Genomic DNA, 23,561 nt, shown 5'->3' on the forward strand with positions numbered 1-23,561 from the left:
GCCTATCATATAGTGGAAGCAGAGTCTAGCATATTGACACACTTATTCCACATTGAGCACCTAGCATTGTTAAAGCAAAAACATCAAGGCAATGCCCCTTTCCATTTTACATTGCCATTTTATTTATTCCAATGTCTGAGGCCACGTGTCTCCAGTTTCTAGTAATAGACATTTTAATGGCCATTAGAGCATGAATCAAACCACATTTATTTTTCATACAGCTATGATTTGGACATTGTGTTTGTAGTCAGTGGCGTACCTACCACAGTTGCTGGGGTTGCAGCTGCGACCTGGCCCATCATTCGCAACCCCTGCGACCATGGGCCGCCTGGATACCCTTCTGGGCCGGTGCACAACGGCACCAGCCCGGGTCTACGATTCACGGGTGTCTAGCAGGAGGGGAGAGCTATGCTGTTCCCATCTTGCCTGTGTGTAGCATGGCCGAGCGGTCAGACAGGAGGTGCTCAATGTAAGAGCCGCAGCCAGCCAAGAACAGGGGGAGAGGGAGGGTATGGGACACAGGGAGGGGGTAGAGAGGGAGGAGTGGGACGCAGGGAGTGGAGGGGGGGAGAGATGTAGGAATAGGACACAGGGCGGGGGAGAGGGAGAAATGGGACACATGGAGGGGATGGGAGGGAGGAGGGGATGGGAAACATGGAGGGGCTGAGAAGACAGGTAATGGGAAACATGTAGGGGCTGGGAAGAGGAGGGTATGGGACACCAGGAGGGGCTGAGGGGGGTGAGGGAATGAGACACATAAGGGGGGCTTGGGCATGGGAATGAGACACGGGGGGGGAATGAGACACAGTGAGGCTGGAGGAAGACACATGGGAAGGGGGCCCCAGGGCTTTCACAGAGACACTAGAAGTAGTTTTTTTGTTTGTTTGTTTTTTAAACCCACGTATGTACAATAGGGGCAGTACAGGGTATAATGGTTTTACAATAACACCCAGGAGTATTCTGACCTGCAGCCGTCTGCCGGGATAGCGCTTTTATCAGTATCATTCAGTTCTACACCTATCACTGCCTGCCAAATCACGTGGCCCTCAGATACTGCTCTCCACTAGCAATGACAGGGAGAGGGAATAGAGCACATCCTGAGAGGAAAGGGGCCTGGGTAGAATAAAGCCAGCGACTAAATGGTGGGGGGTGCGGGAGATGGAACTTGCAAACTAGGAATGGATGGGGACTGAGAGCAAAAGGGCGAAGACAGGACACAATAATCTCCACCCCTTATAAAAAATCTCACAAAGAAGCATGGTCACTCGTTCAGCAGGTGTTTCGCACACATTGTAGAAGTCTATGAAGAAGGCATGTATAGTTGCCAAGTAGACAGCAGGTGTGAGCAGCGCAAGACAGAACATGCAGGGGTTGACAGGGTAGCCGGGCCCCATGGAGTGAGGTGACTGGTTGCAGCTGCGACCCCTGCAACTGTGATAGTTCCGCCTCTGCGTTTTGGAGATGCTCTGATCCAGTCATCTAGTCCAGTGTTCCCCAATCCAGTCCTCATGGATTTATGCATTTCCCTGTTTTATTCCAATGGAGGTACTGATTAAAACCTGGACTGTTGGTGGTCCATGAGGACTGGGTTGGGGAACACTGGTCTAGCCTTCACTATTTCGCCCTTGTCAAAGTCACTCAGATGTTTTTGCTTTTCCATTTTTCCCGCTTTCAACACATGAAATACAAGAACTGACTGTTCACTTGTTGCCTAATATAACCCACTCCTTAAAAGGTGTCAGTGTAATGGTGTAATCAATCTTGTTCATTTCACCTGGCACATTAACATTTGGAATTGCTGGAAACCAAGGGGGACACATGCTTAAAAAAGTTAAAATACGTTATTTCCATCTTAATAAGGCTAACATAACTAAGATGTGTTGTGTATGATGACTGTGAAGAGGAGGAGCTAAAACACAAAGAGGAGTTAAATACTTCCACTGTATACACAACAACGCGTGTGGGACTTTATTCTGGTTTCTTTTAAGACAAAGACTTCTACAACCTACAATTTATGCATAGTTAGTCTAGCAAGTAACATGTAACTGCACTGGACCAGGAAATTCTGTATATAATTTTGACAGTTCATCTGGAAACACATTTGTTCCCTTCCAATGGCCCACTTGAGAGCAATTTATAAAGTGTATTATTATTATTATTAATTTATTAAATTAACAGTGTTATACACTAAAGTGAAAATTCAAGTTGAATTTCACATTTTAGGCCAAAGCAGCTAATCTGGAGTTAGAGGATTTTTTTTTTTTTTTTTTTTTTTTTTTACAATTCAGCTATTTTGGCCTTTAATTTAAAAATCACATTAAAATCTCACTTTAGTGAATAACGGTGTTGATAAATGTTATCCAATATATCGTTTGTCTCTTTCTCAAGTGAGTAATTCTAACAACTTCGGACACTTTTTGTATAATAAAAACAATACATTACTAATTTAGTATTATTAAACAACATTTGAACATAATCTGTTATCTGCTATTTTTTTTTAAATCAAATAAACTCAAACTTCGGAAGAAAAAACCCTGCATACTCCCCACCTTTCTGACAGCCATTTTAACCCAATGTTCACCATTTTACAGCTGTTAATTACTGTTTAAAAAATAAAAATAAAATAAATCATATACATGAATAATAAAAAATAATGAGATGGTACCATATAACTAAGTTTTTAGTAAATTATTATTATTATTATTTTTAAATGAAGGCAGCATTCCTTTAATGATGATAAAGGAATTTGAGGATTCTGATCATGCAAAACATTTTTTTTTTTCATTGAAAAAACATTTAACACATAGAATTTTAACACTTCCCTTTTTAACTGATGTTTGTGTTAGTCCTTGAGGGAATTGGCAAAAGATATAGCGCTGCACAATCTCCGTTTTACTTATACCAGTTTCACGTAGAGGCACCTTTTTACCTTCATATGTTCTCTAAGACTATATCCCTGAAAATTCAAGATATTACACAATTGTGTGAAGTGATGCCACCTAGTGGAAAAGGTACCAAATTACAAAACCTATTAGCTAACAAGGCTTACACTGCTATTGATATTGTACCATTAGTTTCACACAAGCAAGAGTGCTCTTGCACACTAACATGATGACCAAATGAACATTATGTGAATCACACAAAAGGGCCTGACCCTGAATTGAAATCAGAGTTAATGTTTCAAGAAAGGAACCATAGATGTTGGAGCAACCCTTAAGGATAGAGCTTATAGAATAAAGGTGAAACTAAACAAAAAACAAACAAAACAAAAAAAATTACTATACAAAAATAGGGTATGTGTAATAAAATCAAGATATATTCTTTAAAAGACAATACTATAACATAGCCAATGCTTATCTTATATGGAATTCCTTTATTATTGCTAGGACAAATGTTACATGTTATGTCTACTATTTGTCTAAAAGAGGGGGGAGGGAAGAAAGATTGAATACAACCACTTCTTAGAAGGACATGCATGTCCTAAAATGTACTTCAATGTAAGTGCTCAACAGGGCTTCTTGTAATGAAGAACATAGAAAGAATGTTTCAACTTGTATGATGATACAATAACATTTTCCTTACAGAGTAGCGAAACAGTAGTAGTGTAAAATGAGCTGGATGATGAATAGAGATGGTAAACTGCGGGACTGTAATCTAATGTAATTAAGTGTGGATCCCTAGACCCTACACAATACCAGTGAACCCCAACCTCTACCTGTTATGAACTAGGTACCGTATGGGTAATTGTTGAAAACAATCAGTCCGCTAGTTTTCTGTAGCTAACGATTGAACCAACTATGATAGTAAATACAATCGCTATGGCTAATAATCCCTTATAACCAGTGTGACCTTGAAAGGGTCTATCCAGAGGTACATCAGCATAAGGCTATGACCCTAAGCGGAATTTATGAACTCGAATTTCAGACACAAAAGTTGGGGCTATCAACCAAAGAAGGTGATAATCACACGTAAGGCTTTTAAGAAGCCCAGCTGTAGCTCCAGCATGGTTCACTCCATCCCTATCAACACTCATGTTTTTGACCATACCCCTCTCAATGTTTAGCACTGTTTTATGTCAGTAAGGTAAACAGGATTTTGATTTAACACCGTCTTTTGTATGTTTCTCACAGATTGTGTTTTTGGATACATTGTTGAACAAATACATTTAATTTTAAAGGATCACTATAGTGTCAGGAAAACAAACTCGTTTTCCTGACAATATATCCTCCTTAGGACCCCTAACCCTCAGGGCCCTCCTCCCTTGGCATTGAAGGGGTTAAAACCCTTTCAGCTACTTACCTTAATCCAGCGCCGGGCTCCCTCAGCGCTGTGGACCTCTCCTCCCCCGCCGACGTCAGCTCCCTAGTGGAGTGGAGGAATGCGCATGCGCAGCAAGAGCCGCGCGTGCATTCAAACAGTCCATAGGAAAGCATTTCTCAATGCTTTCCTATGGACGTTCTGCACGCCTCTAGCAGCTGTCAGGAAGACTCTGAAACTGCTATGTTTACATCTGAAGGGTTAAAACCTGGGGGACCTGGCACCCAGACCACTTCATTGAGCTGAAGTGGTCTGGGTGACTATAGTGTCCCTTTAAGTATAATAAAAGTTACATTTTCAGGTTTTGTGCCATCTAACTTAGCCTGTTGAGATTTATAGTTTCTTGTCTCTCATTCAATATAAACAGTGCTGTATTCTGACATTTAGCAATATAATTATCTTATCATTGTTGAATGTCAATATCTATCTTTTTTATGCTTTGCACTACCAAAAGTAATGTAAAAAAATAAAAATAAAAAAAAGTTTTTAGGTTGCCCTATCTTTACATGGGCCTTAGGTGAATAAAGATTGTACATGTTACTCCTTTTATCTACTTCTCATCTTTTGGTCCCTTTCTAGGATATCCTACAAAGAAGGTTTCTATGAAAAACACAAACATTTCTCAGATATATTTATCCAGATCTTTTTCAGTTTGTCAGGTATAAATTTGTAAGAGGGTTTAGAGATGGGCAGATCCATAATAACATTTTCATGCTTTCCCTTAAAGGGACATGTCCTGACATACATGTGCATCGGGATGATAGCCAATCAGGATTGCCCATATGCTGAGAACTGCTGAAGTATGAGTTTAAATGGCAAGTATTTTATCGTAAACAACAGTCATCCCAATAGCAGGTGACAGAGCCACTCTGTTTCTAAATTGGATACAAAGTGTGCTGGATATTACGTAACATTCCTTGTTTTTCAAATCCACTTATTTCATTGAAACATTCTTATTTAGAATTTCTGGTGTGTCCTGCAAGTTATATGTTGTCCGAAAACCTCTCTAATAATCAAATGAATGCTTAAACTAGTCCCATGAGAGGTCTGTTTATTCTATAACATTATTTACATCTAAATGGCATAGAGATCTCATCCTGTCCTAAATGAGTACACGTGATGAAATTCAATTACATCCACATTTCTCTGACAGTCTGTTGTGTGTTTGTGCATCCTATTTTCCGTTGAAATCATACAAATAGAGAGCGGCTTCTGATTTCACAGGGGAGTTACCAGCTGGTGACAACATGAACAAATCCTCCCTTTAACGAAATATCTTGCAATGTAGGGCGAAGCGGAACAAAAGGGGAAATGTGCATTATACAGCGACACAGGGAAACATCCCACCATCCTTTGTAAAGGCTCAAAGTGCAAAGGAGTTAGCAAAAGAGGTGGTTAGTAATTTACCCACCACCCAAATAATCCTTAACTAAAGTCCCCTTGTTCTTGCCCTTTGGAAAAAAAGAGGACATCATAACCTAATGGGACATATATGCTGTTCTTAAATTACTAAATAGCAAATTTTTATTATTTAAAACCATACATTCCCTTTAGCACTTTGTACTAGTTTGATTGTGTATTTTTTTTTACTATGCTGCTTGAAGCCTTGAAATTTATGTAAAATGTCGGTAACGACAAACTTTACCAGTCTGCATGGTGTTTGGTGCATGTTTATCATTATGTAAATGTGTCAGTTGCCCTTATTAGGAGCTGAATTCAAACATTTTACAGATATTACAAGTACATGTAATATCTGTAAAATGTTTGAATTCAGCAAGGCATTTCTGCATTGGCCCAAGGTAGCACTTTGGGTGTGGAAGAGGACACCATCCTCTATAAATATTGCTGCCCCTCTCTCAAGCAGTTAGCAGTTAGCACTTCTGGCACCATAAACACTACAAAATGTTTGACTACTTTTTTGCGGTTCACCAGACACAACTCCCCACCTCCTCTACATCAGCCAGAGAGCGGTTCACCAGACAACACTCCCCACCTCCTCTACATCAGTCAGAGAGTAAGAAGTGAAACCATTCTAAAACGGTCTGACTGCAAACAATTGGGGTGTGGGGGGTACGACAAGGAACTCCTGGCACCATAACCACTATAACTCATTATCATGGCTATGTTACTTGAAGTGTTTCCTGAATATTCAAATTTATATCAAAACAGTATTATTATTATTATTATTATTATTATTATTAAATTCTAGACAAAATCCAAATATAGTTTAATAGTAAAAACTGGTATGCAAATTTGAGTACAAAAACTTGCATTACAGCATTATTTCACTCCACACACAGTATTCCTCTTTAGATTACTAGTATACAGTTCACTTGCAATACCCTTCTGTTTTAGACAGTTTTTAAACCAAAGGAAGTTGTTGTTTTTTTTTTTAATTCTTTATTTTTATTGTGCATGAGGTAACAACAGGCTTGTAGAGCCACAACAGCTGCTACAGGCTTTTTCATAACATTTTAGTATTTTAAAGTGTGGCAGATTAAACAGCACATTTTACTTTTAGGAAAACATGAGAGTAACTAACTACATAACATCGATGAGTTGGTTTAGACATGCTAAGCTAGACAAGCTTATGAGGAGTTAGGTCACGTTTACAATCATGTTAACTACATGACTTTGCGTTCCTGAGGAGGCCGAAGAATGGCTATTTTTTTATTTTTTTTAAGGCATGCACAATTTTTATGGTATGAACATAAGATAAACAGAGTGTTATGCTTCCTAGGTAGGTTCATCTATCTGAAAATCATGGTACAGGTGTATATAGGTGAGTTGGCTAGGAGACTTGCTAGGTTAAGTAACATACACAAAGGTCAAAATATAATACAAGACTGTGTCGGTGTTAAACATGCTAGGCGCACATGGAGGGCAGTCGTCCTATATAGATTGCTAAACAATAACATTGTGAGTTCAGTAGTTAGAAGTCCTGTCTATTAGGTATTACAGAAGGTGCTATATTCATGCCTGAGTTAGGGTGCTGGACATGCTGTCAGGACTACTGCACTAGTTTGAAAGATGATAAAGAAAATACCAGTTCATGTCAGGCATGTATAATTAATAGCAAAACAAAACAACTACGTTGTTGAGTGTTAAATATCGATTACTTAACTTCAATCAGTCTGTAGCCTCCCAAGATCGTTATCCACCACAAAACGATCATATATATGTATAGAACCACAAACAGAAGTGGGATACGGCTGTACAGTCTATATAGGGAACATACAAGGAAAAAAACAATAGTGTGATACAGTATATACAGTGAAAATGTGCGCTTAAATGGATGCACTCACGAGATAGTAAAGGTAAAACAGCATTCAAGGTGCCTCCCCAGGAAATATGGGGGGATGCTGGTATCCTTCAGTAGTGTCTAGCAGCCAAATGGGACACAGGACTCCAGGTGAGTAATGGTAGAAAATATTGGTAGTTTTATTTTCTTTAAAAGGTGATACAACACCAAGCAGATAAAATATAAAAGTGCAGCAGTAGGTCCAACGCGTTTCGTTCAACACAGGAACTTCATCAGGGACCGCACAGTAAAAGAAATCAACAGCAATATTGCAGATTGTAAAAAAATATGTGTATTTTTTTACAATCTGCAATATTGCTGTTGATTTCTTTTACTGTGCGGTCCCTGATGAAGTTCCTGTGTTGAACGAAACGCGTTGGACCTACTGCTGCACTTTTATATTTTATCTGCTTGGTGTTGTATCACCTTTTAAAGAAAATAAAACTACCAATATTTTCTACCATTACTCACCTGGAGTCCTGTGTCCCATTTGGCTGCTAGACACTACTGAAGGATACCAGCATCCCCCCATATTTCCTGGGGAGGCACCTTGAATGCTGTTTTACCTTTACTATCTCGTGAGTGCATCCATTTAAGCGCACATTTTCACTGTATATACTGTATCACACTATTGTTTTTTTCCTTGTATGTTCCCTATATAGACTGTACAGCCGTATCCCACTTCTGTTTGTGGTTCTATATGTATAATTAATAGACTAGGTAGTAGCTAAACATTTGCAGGCTCACTAGGTAAATCTATATTGTTTATGGAGTGGAGTAACGGAGGGAAAAAAACCAGAAACATTCACATAAAGTCAGGCGGGCTAAATACGATTATGAACATGCTTATCAGATCTATCCAGAACAAGGTTATGGCAGCAACAGTCCAGGTATGAAGATTTAGAGCATTAGAGCATTTGGCTGCGGTAAGTATTAAATTGGTAGATTGCAAGCAAAGTAGCCTAAGTAGGCTGTGTCCAGCTGGACAGCTTGTGGTGGCAGACCCCTTCATCATGCCCTGTGTGGGCACCTCACAGTCATGCAGCATGGCTCGGTACCTCAGGCCTCGTGGCACAGGCGTTGTCAGGTGGAGTAGTTCAGCCCGTCGGATCGGTGTGCCCAGGAGTCCTGCAGACCGTTGGTGAGGGCCAGCAATAGGTCCCAGTGGCATTTTCCTCTGCTTGTCCTTGTGCTGGGGTGGTTTGCGTGGTCTGTTGCACCTTCTCTGTGGGAACTCCCTCCTGGTGTGAACTGCAGGCTGTTTCTTTGCCTCGTGTGGACGCCTCTCAGGTAGGTGGCTGCCTGTCTTCTGTATGGCATGTTGTAGTGCCCGGTTTTCTAGCTTGCGCCAAAAGGCATTGAGGACAGCCTCCAGCCTAGCTGGCACCACTGGGGCTTTGTGGATCAGAGCCGGCCTTGTTTCCAGGGCCCGTTGTGCAGCGGATCGTCGACGTGCGTTTCTCGCCGCTGGCCTCGTGATTGTAGCACCTGGTTGAGAGCACAGGTGAGTAGACGCTCTGTGAATGCGCTCCTGTCCAGGAGGCTGCTTCTCATCCGAGGTCCGCCGTGGCTTTTGCTTCTTAGGGCTGGCGTGCGCGGTGGCTGGACGTCTATTCACTGTTGACCCATATTGTTGGTGAACATCAGGTACGTATAGCAGCGTACTTCTGTGGCTTCTTGGCCTGGTTTCAGGGTGGCATGCTCGGTCTAGCTTCAGCCAGAAGTCGGCAAATATTTGGTCGAGCCGCGTTAAGCTGGACTCTAGCGGGCCTCGTGCAGTGGAGGGGTGCGTAAAGGGCGCCATCTTGGTCAAAGCAGTGGCGAAATTTGTGTGTTTTATGCAGTGTCAGGTCTCAGATGTCTCCAGCATCTGGCCACCAGGGTTGCTTAGCAGACGCCAGATGCAGACTACCTCCAGGTAGGCCGCAAATTTCCTTCAGGGTTTAGTCGGTGCTTGTGTGTCCAAAAGTGGCAGGATTCAGCCTTAATGTATCTGGCTTGTCTCAGGCACAGATATTGAGAGTTTCTTATGTGGAATGGTCATTAGATTTGTCTAGATTAAAGTTCAGCACTCAGAGCTCTCTTCACATGCAGCCAGCCAGCATGGCAGTCAGACCCCGCCCCCAAAAAACAGTATTTTTATATATAGAATGTCCCATAAAGCTCACCAGTCTAGGTGAAGAAGATGTGTAATTTCTCTGCAAGAGAAAAAAGTGTTCTACCCAAGGTGAGGGTGACCATGGAAGGCTAGGGTGCAGAAGTAAGCTATTTATTTTCCGTTCATGACAAATATGCAACCAAGTTGCCTGGAAACAGTGGATAGCAAAACGCACTAGGTCAGATTTTATTTCACGCATTTTACTGTATATTTATTTAAAACTCATACCTGTGTTGAAAAAACTGACTGAACCAACATTAATTGGAGACGCGTGCATCATTCCAATTCATGTGGATCAAAGCAACAACAATTCAGAACTGAAACACATGCTGGAGGAGGGGGAGAGTTGTTAATTCCTTTATCCTGTGCCTCTAAGTCCTCCTGTCCTTCATGCTATTATAAGTGTGAAGTATAAATGACTCCATAAGATTAAATGATACTTCAAAGTGCATAGAGAGGGAAAGGAGGCTCCATGTTGACAAAGTAGGAAACATTCAGGCTTCCCAGGCCTTGTGTTTGGGGGGAAGGGACAGAGATAGAAAAAGCTTGTGAATAGTGCAAACTGGCATGAGGCGAGGATTTCAGGTCTTTATAGTCCCTGACCCTGAGATGTGCTTTGTTTAGCAGGGCCAGCTGCAGTTATCAACAGATGTTTCAGTAATAAATAATTGGTATCATCTCAGAAAAGGCCCATCTACCTGTGGAGAGAGCATAATGCCAAAAACACGGGCTTGCTATTATAGCCACATTAATCTCTCATCTACCCAGGTTTCTTGGGGCGTTTTACCGCAGGTGCTTTTTCTGGGAGAATCGGAACTGTACGCTTCCAAGTTAAGAAGCTTTGCAGGGGTCAAAAAGGTCAAAATCAGTCATAAATTTCTGTCGAAGGTCACACAAAAAAGTAGAAATAAAATGACAATACAGAATTAGTTTAACGCTGCAACAGGATCAGACAATTCTAAGCGGCCGGCTTACTTCCAAAGACATGCCCCAAGAACAAAGGACAAATGTTTGTTTCTCTCTTTAATAATGAGCTGAGCTTCTGCATTCCAGGAACATTGAGTGACAAAAGAAAATAGTCTAAAAAACATACAAATACAGTGAAAGACATATAATAAGATCTACAAAATTCATTAAAACATAGCTTTTAAAGAAAACTGTCAACACAGAACCTGTTGTAAAGCAACTTTGTTTTACCTTTACATTGTAAACATATATTCACAATGCTCTTACAGATTAATTAAATACACTTTAGTTCATTTAGCACTAACACTATTTCATTTTCTTGTAGGACCCACCAATATTGGGAATCGTGCGCATCGGGTGTGCCTAGGCACACCCTAATCCAGGGTGCCCACGTTTCCCGGGCGATCGCCGAGGACAGTCCCACATTTTGTGGGTCTGAGCTTCTGCATTCTGCAGACGGCCGCGCGGGAGGAAAGAGAGAGAAGCTCCCAGGACCAGGTAAGTGCATGGAATGAGGGAGGGGGGTGAAATCTTCATCATGGAGTCACTAGTACTACTATTGATTCCATGATAAAGATTTAATTTCCCTTCCTCTCATTGAGTCAGTAGTGGGGAGGTGGACAAGAAATTGGGAAATATAAATGAAATGGGGGGGTGGGGGAATGGACATGAAATATGGGGGGGTATGAAATATGGGGGAATAGACGTGAAATATGGGGGGATATAAATTATGGGGGAATGGACATAAAACATGGGGGGATGGACATGAAATGAGGGGTGTACATGATCTATGCCCATGTTACGCCGCTGTGTCCGGTGTGAAGAGGGGATCAGGGAGGGCCAAGAAAGTGTCCCTGAATGGCATTTTCAAAATGTGGTCACCCTACCCTAATTAGGCCTCAGAATTGAGGCTCTGTGCTGCACTGCTGATATGCTATTAAAAAAAAAGTGTGCCAAAAATATCACTTAATTTTACCCACTACTGGATTCAGTTGCATACACACAATCCATGGGGCCACGGTGCGGAACTGATCCATGGGCTCCCCCCTCCGACAGACACACAAACACACATACACACAGAGACATATACATACACACAGACACATACATATAGACAAATACACACAAACACACATACAGAGACAAATACATACACACACATACACACTAACATAGAAAGACACGTACATACAGACAGACACACACATACATACAAACAGGCACACACACACACATACAGACACACACACAGACACATACACACACACATACAGACAGACACACACATACACATACATACCGACACATACACAAACACAGACACACAAACACATGCATACAAACAAAAACGCACATATACAAAATGTTTAAGTCACCGTCCTGTTTCGTACCTTTTAGGTGCAGGAGGGTGACTTTCCCTGGGGTCCAGTGGTGGCTCAGGCTGGTGGGAGTCAGAGTTTCCACCCTGACTCCCTCTTCTTCCTCCCGCGTGGCTCTCTCTGATAGCTGGGAGGAGTGACGGGCAGTCACTTCCTCATAGTGTGACTGGTCACGTTGTTAAAGCGCTGCAGCACTGACCGGGGCCCCCTGGAAATTCCACCCGATGGGCCCCTTGAATGTGCAGCCAGGATGGTTTGCCGTGCAGGCCGAGGCCACAACACATGGCGGCAGGAACCCCTGAGACCACGGTATGTACGCCACTGACTGGATTCATTGATAATTGGTATTGACCGGTGATTTGTACAGGATTCGTGTGATTTTGTAACTGCAGTAGGAAAACTGCTAAGCTTGGAGATTCATAAAGGTGACATAGAAATCCTTGCCAACAAATGTAAGGTGTCAGTGGATTAATTAGAAGCAGAAGCCACACTGCTAAGGGAGTATGATGGACCTACTCCTAAAGCTTGGTCGGCTACTTATAACGAAGTCATTGAAGAATTTTAGTCCATAACACCTTCTGTGTGGCGTCTTCTTCTCTAGAGCATACAGATGATGAAACCATAATAGTCTGTAGGGGGTCCTGACAACTTTATTGATGACAATTTGGTTGCAGCAACATTTTGATTTAGTTTCTGTTGTAAAAATTCCCATGTACCATGCACCTTGTGTAAAAATGTTTACTGAGATTTGTTACCGTTATAACAGCTTATTTATTTTAACCGCTTCAGGACTGTTTTGGCCATGTTGTACGTTAAGGACCAGGGCTCTTTTAACACTTTTGTGTTTGTGTTTAGCTGTAATTTTCCTCTCTCTTATTTACTGTTACGATTCAAGTTATATATTGTTTTTTTCAGGACAAAAAGGGCTTTATTTACATACCATTATTTGTATCATGTCATATAATTTACTTTAAAAAGAATAATAAAACATGGCCAAAAATGGAAAGAAAAACATGTTTTTTGACTTTTGCTTGGAAAATATTTTACTTACCTACAAAAGCTAATGAAAAAAACTGCTAAACAGATTCAAAATTTTGTCCTGAGTTTAAAAACACCCAGTGTTTACGTGCTTTTTTTTTTGCAAGTTATAGGGCTATAAGTACAAATAGGAAATTGCTTTTTCTAAATATATATTTTTAAAATGTATCAATAGTGACATTGTAACACTATCATCTGTCATAAATCTCTGAATCACACCCCACATGTACATATTTTTTTAAAGCAGACAACCCAGGGTATTCAATATGGGGTATGTTTAGTCTTTTTTAGTAGCCATTTAGTCACAAACACTGGCCAAAGTTAGCGTTCATATTTGTTTGTGTGTGAAAAAAGTAAAAGATTAAATTGAACGCTAATTTTGGCCAGTGTTTGTGACTAAGTGGCTACTAAAAAAGACTGGACATACCCCATTTGCACTACCTTAGGTTGTCTTCTTTAGCAAATGGTATGCCATCATGGGGGTAATTCTCATTCCTGGGCTACCATAAGCTCTCAAATCAACATAACCAACCTGCCAATTTTCATTGTAAAATTATTTGACCCTTATATTTGACCCTGTAACTTTCAGCAACGCTATAAAATCTGTACATGGGGGGCACTGTTATACTCAGGAGACTTTGCTGAATACAAATATTAGTGTTTCAGAACAGTAAAATGTATTACAACAATGATATCATCAGTGAAAGTGCCGTTTGTGTGTGAAAAATGCAAAAAATAATAATTTTCTCTGACAATATCATCGCTGTGATATGGTTTACTGTTTTGAATCACTCTCCCGAGTAAAACAGTACCCCCATGTACAGGTTTTAGGGTGTCATAGAAACTTACAGGGTTAAATACAGTGCTCCAAAAGAAAACTAAATCTACGAGTGGTGGCTGTCAAACACAGGACTAATCCACGTACCTCTTAGAAAATTACACCTTAGTTGACACTCCAGAAGTGCCATGGGGCTTAACCCCTATTACTAAAACTACAAAGTATACTCAGACTACTGGATAGCAAATCCAGAAATATGAGTATCAACTGGAAGTCTAGATAAATGGAAATAATATTGCATCAAGTGAAAGATAATAAATGAAACAGTATAAGTGTATAATTGTACTCCCAAACTGAAGGTCAGAGACAAGTCAAAAATCACTACTGCCAAATGGCTGTACCTCCAATGCTTAGGTCTCTATGGTTGTCTGTACTAACTCAGACTCCAGACTTTAATTTTATTTCCCTCGGTCTACGTCTAAAAAATAATAATAAAATATATATAGACCCATAGACCTAAAGCCTGGTCTGAAACCCGCAATATCTGTAAATCCACAGAGATAAAAATATTAGAAAAAAAGGTCTTGCACTCCATATATCCAGTAACTTGCCCGGTGCTTGTCAAGCCAATTACCTAGAAGATAGTCCGGAAAGAACTCTCAGGACTTGTCAAATAGTAAAACGTAGCCTTTAATAAGCTTCACATAAAATAAAAATCAACATTTCAGTTTGTTATACACACTGATAAAAGTTTGTGTATAACAATCTGAAACATTGATTTTTTTTTTATGTGAAGCTATTAAAAGCTAAGTTTTACTATTTGACTATACTATACTATAAGTCCTATAAGTGCTATCCGGAATATCTTATATATATATATATATATATATATAAGTACTATAAGTATATATATAAGTACTATAAGTACTATGAGTCCTGAGAGTGCTATCCGGAATATCATATATATATATATATATATATATATATATATATATATATATATATATATATATATATATATATATATATATATACAGGGCCGGTGCAAAGATTTTTGGCTACACAGGCGAAGGTGAATTTTGCCGCCCCCCTCCCCCCGACACACAAATAAGATGTATCTTTAGCGGTGTCCCGTATCCAGCCTTTTGAAATCCCCATTTAGTGTATTGTATATATTAGTGTGTCTTACACCCTCTTGTATATGTCTCTTACAACCCCATGTGTATCTCCTCTCCCCCCCCCCCCCAGCCCCTCTGTGTGTCTTTCTTTCCCACAGCCCTTTTCTGTGTGTCCCTCTTCCCCTCGGGGCCCTTTATGTAACTTTTCTCTCCCAAGCCATATAGACATAGATATATAGCTACACACACATACAGGCACATAGTCACAGAAATATTCAGGCACACAATCAAACAAACACAGTCATACAATCAACACATACAGGTACACAGACATACAGTCATACAGACACACACATATAGATAAATAAAGACACAGTTATACAAACACAGACATACAGACATACAGAGACATGAAGATGCAGGCATACAAAGACATACAGAAAAAAACATACAGATGCATACAGGCATGCAGAGACATATATACACAGAACAAGGCATACAGAGACATATGGATACGGTCATACAGAGACATACAGACACAGGCAGAAACACACAGACACAGTCATATAGAGACATACAGACACAGACATAAATACACTTTCATACACAGACAGACATAGTCATACAGAGACATGCAGACACAGGTATACAAAGCAGGGGCAGATCCAGAACCTAATCGTGGGTGGGGGGGCTGGTAGTGAGTTTTAGTTGGGTAATAGGGGCTCTAATTGAGGAGTTAGGGGCTGTAGTTGAGAGTTAGGGGCTGTAATTGGGGGCTTAGTAAATGTAGTGGGGAATTGGGGCTGTAGTAGGGGGTTAGGGACTGAAGTAGGTTGATGGCTGCAAGTGGGAACAGGGGCTGTAGTGTGGGGGATATGGGCAGCAATTGGGTGAGAGGGGCTGTAGTGGGGGTAATGACTGTAGTAAGGGAATAGGGGCTGTACAAGGGAGTGGAAGGGCTGTGGTGGGAGAAAATGGGCAATGTGGTTGGAAACGGGCAGTAGAGGGGGACACAGGGGCAGTATGGTGTGGGCACAGGCTGTAACGAGGGACACTGAGGCAATAAAGTGGTGTCACAGGAACAGTATGGTGGGGGTAAATGGGAAGTAGAGGGGGGGACGGGGGGAACAGGGGCTGTATAGGGGTAGGGGAAGTAGAGGGGGGAGACAGGGGCAGTAGAGGCGTGTGAAAGGGGGGCAGAGGCAGGAGGCAGGGTCTGTAGAGGGAAATAGAGGAGGCACAGTGGATAAAGAGGGGGTCACAGAAGCAATAGAGGGGGACATGGGCAGTATAGTGGGGGCAGGGGCTGTAGAGGGGGGCATGGGCTATATAGGGGGCGCATGGGCAGTATGGTGGGGTAGAGGCTTTAGAGGGAAATAGAGGGGCTGTAGACAGGGCAGGGGCTGTAGATGGAAATAGAGGGACTGTAGAGGGGCAGTATGGTGGGGCAGGGGTTGTGGAGGGAAATAGAGGTGCTGTAGAGTGGCACATGGGGCAGTAGAGGAGGACAGGGTCAGTATGGTGGGGGCAGGGGCTATAGAGGTGCTGTAGAGGGGCAGATGGGGCAGTATGGTGGGGACAGGTGCTATAGAGGGACGTAGAGGGGGCATGGGCAGAATGGTGGGGGCAGGGGCTATAGAGGGAAGTAGAAGTGCTGGAGAGGGGCACATGGGGCAGTAGAGGGGGGGCTGGGGCAGTATGGTGGGGACAGAGGCTATAGAGGGGCTGTTAAGGGGCAGGGGTAGTATGGTGGGGCAGGGGCTATAGAGGGGCAGGGGCATAGAGGGGCTGTAGAGGGGGCAGGGGTAGTATGGTGGGGCAGGGGCTATAGAGGGGGCAGGGGCAGTATAGTGGGGGGCAGGCACATAGAGGGGGCAGGGGCAGTATGGTGGGGGCAGGGGCTATAGAGGGAAATAGAAGTGCTGTAGAGGGGTAGGGGCACTATGGTGGGGGCAGGGGGAGTATAGCGGGGGCAGGGGGAGTATGGTGGGGGCAGCGGCAGTATAATGTATAGTGGGGGAAGGGGTAGTATGGTGGGGCAGGGGTAGTATGGTGGGGGCAGGGGCAGTATGGTGGGGGCAGTATAGTGTATAGTGGGGGCAGGGGTAGTATAGTGGGGCAGGGGCAGTATAGTGGGGCAGGGGCAGTATGGTGGGGCAGGGGCAGTATAGTGGGGCAGGGGCAGTATAGTGGGGGCAGTATAGTGGGGGCAGTATAGTGTATAGTGGGGCAGGGGCTGTATAGTGGGGCAGGGGCAGTATAGTGGGGCAGGGGCAGTATAGTGGGGCAGGGGCAGTATGGTGGGGGCAGGGGCAGTATGGTGGGGCAGGGGCAGTATGGTGGGGGCAGTGGCAGTATGGTGGGGGCAGGGGCAGTATGGTGGGGGCAGGGGCAGTATGGTGGGGGCAGGGGGAGTATGGTGGAGGCAGGGGGAGTATGGTGGAGGCAGGGGGAGTATGGTGGGGGCAGGGGTAGTATAGTGGGGCAGGGGCAGTATAGTGGGGCAGGGGCAGTATAGTGGGGCAGGGGCAGTATAGTGGGGCAGGGGCAGTATAGTGGGGCAGGGGCAGTATGGTGGGGGCAGGGGGAGTATAGTGGGGCAGGGGTAATATAGTGGGGCAGGGGTAATATAGTGGGGCAGGGGCAGTATAGTGGGGCAGGGGCAGTATAGTGGGGCAGGGGCAGTATAGTGGGGGCAGGGGGAGTATGCTGGGCTGCAAAAAAAAACAAAAAAACGTTTTGATTTACAAAATAAAATAAAAGTAAACATACTAAAAGTTATTCCCCTTCCCCTCCCAGGGGCTTACCTTGGGCCAGGAGGGAGAACCTTATCCCTGGTGGTCGGCTGGGACAGGCTGCACTGGAGGCTGGAAGCTGGAGCTGCAGTCAGGACCGCTGGGGAGTCTGGGAGCAGTAGAAGTCCCGCCCCCTTCTGACATCATCAGAGGAGGACGGCTGACTTCACTGCCAGGCTCCTGCTGTGTGCTGGCTGCAGGGAGAGAGGTGAGATTAGAAATCCGAGTCTCCAGCCAGAGGCAGGGGATTCGGATTTTTGCGCCCCCCTCCTCTGGCACCCTAAGGCGGCCGCCTGTCCCGCCTTATGGACGCGCCGGCCCTGTATATATATATATATATATACACACACAAGCAGCGTGTGTGTTTGTGTTTTAGAGTGCACACCCTAATACAATAGGCTGCGCACGCCTATGACTGGGATACTGTGATGATTTTAAGTCACCTTGAATTATTAAAACTGTTACATAGTTACATAGTTACATAGCTGAAAAGAGACTTGCGTCCATATTCTGTTTTTGCAAGTATGCATCTAGTAGCTGTTTGAACATCTGTATGGACTCTGATAAAACCACTTCTTCAGGCAGAGAATTCCACATCCTGATTGTTCTTACAGTAAAAAAACCTTTCCTTTGCCTTAGACGAAATCTTCTTTCTTCTAGTCTAAACGCATGACCTCATGTCCTATGTAAAGTCCGGTTTGTGAATAGATTTCCACACAATGGTTTGTATTGGCCTCGAATATATTTGTATAATGTTATCATATCCCCTCTCAGGCGACGTTTTTCTAAACTAAATAGGTTTAAATTTGTTAACTGTATTTTTGTGTGGGTGCATGTATACGCCTTGTGTGCCCCCAGTTCCTTTTTTGTCTATGTATGTTTGGAGTCCAGATTCGTTTTGGGTTGAGCACCCCGACCCGCCTCCAGCTTTAGATGCACCTTTGGAGGTTATCACAGGGAAGTATAAATTTAAGGAGGTTTTGAATAGTAATATCACTTTAGTGTTCATTTGATAAAAAGCAGATATATGATGTGCATTGTGACTACAAACATCAAAGCACTATCACTTTGTTTAGTTTTGAGACTTTTTTAATAGTGGTTTTTGTCACATTAATTTTGCATTATATATATTCACAATGCTCTTACAAGAGATTAAATACACTCTAGCTTATTAAGCACTAGCGCTATTTAATTTGTATCCCACTTTGGAACTCGTGTAGGACCCACCGATATGGTGGGCTTAACACAATATGGCCATATGGTGGAACTGAATCCCCATATTTGTTTGCTAAGATAGCTGATTTTAAGTAGCCATATAACATTAAAAACTGTTTTGTTTTTTTGTTTGCTTTGCCTTAGACTGTCCAGACTTCACGATAAACAAACAGATAGGTAGAATAGTTAGGAATAGCAAGAGTCAAGAGAAACCAGGAAACTAGAATTTAGATAGGCACTAAGACAGTGCCAGATCAGGAATACAGAATACAGAATGGGCAAGTGGAAAGTTAGGTCAGTAATAGGAATTCAAAATAGTATAAATGCGCTATTGGATCAAGTAGAAACCACAACAAGGCACTGCTCACTTAAAACGTTGTTGTTTTATAGGTTGGGAGGCATAATTGTCATAACCACGTCCCCTAAATGTCATAGGCGGTGAATAGGTCTAATTCCATCATTAGTAATATCATGACGCCGGCGCACAGGCGCCACGTCATAAATGGTGCATATGCGGAGCAGACAGTGTCAGTAGTGATGCTAGAGACTGCAGGGGCTGGTACAATGGCAAAAACAGAAGTAGCGTATACCGCGCCTAGTGATTTATATATATGCAGAAAAATACATACATGTATCCTTGAATATTCTGATAAATCAAAACCTTGAAAAAAAAATTAAGATAAAAAATCATAGTGCAATACAGTACATGTTATTTTAAAAACAGGTAGTTATATGGCTTTGTACAGTCCACTCACATTTAAATGAGCTATAACAGAGCTCTACTGTGAAGCGCTTGGACGGTACAATCCCCGTCTCTGGATTTGTAGTGGTTGTCACAGATGTTTTCAAAGTGCAATGTGCTTGGTAGATATAAAAAAGAAAGAAAGATAGCAGCAATATGGTGAAGTAAGTACTAATATTGTATTAAATGGTGAATAGTATTGTACTTACACTATCTAGAGCAAATGACCTGCTCTAGTATAAACAGCATAGGTGGTATGATCCCCACCAAGGATATACAGGATCCAGGAAACCAAATAAAATGTTGAAACTATAAAAAGTAACTTAAAAAAGTATACTTTAATATTACAAACAAAATAGTGAAGGATAAAATATATAAAATATAAAATAAGTCCCACTTAACGCGTTTCGCCTGATAGGCTTCTTCAGAAGTGGCGGTACGCAACTGGCAGACCAGTAAGGAAACAGCTGTACCCTTTACCCTTTACTCGTTGCCTGTTTTGACAATGGACCCTCCAACTTTGTATGCTGTTTAAACCAATTTAACCTTATTTCTATACTCTTTTTTTTTACAATTTTTATATAGTGATACCACGTCTCTCCATGAAAGAGGGCAATGTGATCTAGGCCAGGGATAGGCACCCTTTGGCACTCCAGATATTGTGGACTACATCCCCCATAATGGTCTTACACTCATAATGCTGACAAAGCATCATGGGAGGTGTAGTCCAAATCATCTGGAGTGCCGAAGGTTGCCTATACCGGATCTAGGCATTAGAACTGCTTGTTTTATTATGGTAAATTTTGTTACACAATTACATATTTCTTCTTCTATTTTACATTTTTACACATAATATATTATGAAGTATATATCACTAATTAGTCAGTTATACTTTCAGTTAGAATTTATTTTGTCAATATGCAACTTCAGTGTTAACTAAGACTCCAGGGTTCTGCGGGGCGGGGCCTGACTGTGATGGCGACTGGACGTGTTCTGTTAGCGCTCCTAGCTATTTTGATGATTTAGTCCAGTTACCAGTATCTTGGGATTCTTAGTTCCAGCAGACAGCGTCAACTTGTCTTACTGTACAGACTGACCCACTCTGAGTTGCTTCCAGCGGCCGTCTAGAGGCCTAGCGGGCGTTGTGGAAGAGAGAGGTGGCCGATCTACCGGCCCGACGCCCCACTACTCCTGCCCTCTGGACCAGCGAGGGTGATCCCGGTTCCCACCCTCAGGGCTCCTTACCTTTGCAGAGGGCTTGGGGTACTGCTGTGACTCCAGCTGCTTCCATGTCTGGTGCTCCAAATATGGCAAAGACCGCATGCTCCAGGTTATACATGGAGGAGAAGTCCGATCTACTGATCAAACTGGACAGCCTCTTTGATGCATTTTGGAGCCTCCTGTTTGCTACACAGGATCAGACACAATACCTACCAGTCCAGCCATCTCGAAGACCCGGAAACCGACAAAAGGCTATAGGCCCTATGGTGGCCTGCATCCGGCAGCGTAGGCCACACAGACACCGCATGCGAAAAGTTGCACACAGGCATCAGCTGACGCGGGGCAAATGCGTGCCATGCTAGGGCTCTCCCAGACAGGCTGACAAGCGGAATGCTACTCGACATCTGACTCATCACTGGGAATATTTGACCTCACCGCTTGCAGCTCTGGGCCTGCCGATTAGCAAGGTTGGATGGGACTGTACCATGCCCATAGTGGGAATAGGCTGACTACTGGAATGTGCCCTCCACCGTATGCTTGCCCACAGCCTATTGATCCTTATTACATCGCAAATAACATTACTCTGTTTGCTGTACTCCTGCAAGGCAATTAGGACGTTTCCTTTATGTCCCTGAAAACCAATGTGGTGGTATACTTGCTTGATACCTGTTTCTTATAATCACTTACTCATGCATTGTTTATCTGTTTCATTATTAATATAAAAAGTGCAGTTCTACTCTCACATGACAACGTTGTTAGTTCTTTTGTCACTTATCTTGTGAAATATCTCTGTGAAAATGCTTGTTAAACTGTGCACAGCGAAAATAAAGATTGTAAAAAAAACAAACAAAAAAAAAAGGACTCCAGGGTTCTGACGAACTTTACAGAAACTTAAATGAACGCCGAGGGCACCATACCAACATCATTGGAGTTTAGTTGTTATGGTGCTCAGAATGTTCCTTTAAGATAAGTTTAGTGGAAAACTTAATTAGTAATAACTGATTGGCTATGGCTTCACTGGGTATTTTTCAATACCTAAACATCTCTCTTTGTTATACAGTGGAACCTTGGAACTTCTCTGTACACGAACGATCTTTGGTACCCGAACAAATCATGCCACAAACATGTTCAATTAGACACACTTTAAATGCCAGAAGAACAGTTACCTATTCCCATTCAAACAATATCTCTTCTCCTTTCTACTTACGCCATCAACTCTCATCATATAGGTAAAGTGAAGTTACATTTTCATTTTCATTTTCTGTACATTTTGTTTATTATTATTTTCCTATGTGTTTTTTATTTGCATGTAAGACATTATTATACTATAAAATTTGTGTTAAAATGCTGTAATTTTGGTGGTCTGGAGCAGATTAATCAAATTTACATGAATTCTTAAGTGAAATGTTCATTCGGTTCTCGAACGAATCAGAACTAGAACAGCCTTCAGGAACGGATTCATTTTGAGTTACGTGGTTCCACTCTATTAGTTAAACATCATACCTGAACAGCACTCCTATTTTAGTTTGTATTTACTTTCCTCACTTTAACTCACGTTATTCAATTTAGTAGCAAAATCACCAAGTTTACGGAACACATTGGTTTATGTTATTAGACAATGACCACAATATCCATTTAACTAAAAAAATACAGAAACAGTGCACTAATTTTAGTCTCAGGAGAGACAGGTGATGTGATTCATACCAGTAAGTCACGCAGCCTTGGGTTAATGATATCTTGTAGGTTTGTTTTGTCTTCTGGGGATGTTGCCTGTTTGTACTGCCACCTCTCTGGCACAAAGGGCCACTTCATTTCCTTTGCCTCCTGAATCAGGTTTGTCAGATCCTCTGGAAGCGAATCTGTAAAAGGTCAAAGGGCATGTTAGGAAAACTCTGGTGAGTTAAGAGATGATTCATCTCCCAATGTTCGGCTGTGCACCTCCCCTATGAGCAGGTCAATTTCCCACACACCTTCCTGTTATTGCTACACATTGTTGGCTTTCACCAAAACACTAATAATAAGAGAGTGTCTGTCAGCTGAAGAACTATTTTGTTCTGCCCCCAAGGAGAACTAGATCAGTCAACCATTAAAAAGGTTTTAGATGGAAGTAAAACACTATGGTAATGTTCATGAGAGATGCCATATGGAAAGTGGTGATCAGGAAGTAAACTTGTCAAAATGATCAGTAGAAGAAAAAGGCTATATTCACTTACTAAATACATTTTGCCCCTTGCCACTTCCAGTGTTTAGCACTTAAGAAGATAGCTGCAGGTTGATGCTAACATCTACGGTCCATTCCACGTCTGGAACAAGTGGCTGCTCACTAATTTTGCAATTAGTTTAGATCACCCATTTTAGTACATTACAATCATTCCTGAAAAACTCAACAAGATCCATGACTCTGTCCATTCTTTACCTCAAAGCAGAGCATTTTGTAAGATCTTCTTAAGCCCTTTTAAACATCAATGAACTTCTCGGCTATTGTCTTACAAGTTTGAAAAGTTATTGCCATAAATAAAGGGCAATAGCTTGA

The 23,561-nt window shown here is 42.2% G+C and overlaps 1 protein-coding gene across 3 annotated transcripts in view; it reads right to left on the reverse strand.

Moving 5' to 3' along the window:
- Positions 1 to 23,561, reverse strand: part of ALPK1 (alpha kinase 1) — a 113,298-nt gene that overhangs the window by 26,492 nt on the left and 63,245 nt on the right. For all 3 annotated transcript variants that reach the window (XM_063458341.1, XM_063458340.1, XM_063458342.1), the window contains one exon: positions 22,733 to 22,887. In XM_063458341.1, coding sequence (XP_063314411.1) covers positions 22,733 to 22,887 — 155 coding nt within the window. The remainder of the gene's footprint in view (positions 1 to 22,732; positions 22,888 to 23,561) is intronic.

This window comes from Pelobates fuscus, chromosome 6, assembly GCF_036172605.1.
Source record: "Pelobates fuscus isolate aPelFus1 chromosome 6, aPelFus1.pri, whole genome shotgun sequence".
NCBI classification, from domain to species: domain Eukaryota; kingdom Metazoa; phylum Chordata; class Amphibia; order Anura; family Pelobatidae; genus Pelobates; species Pelobates fuscus.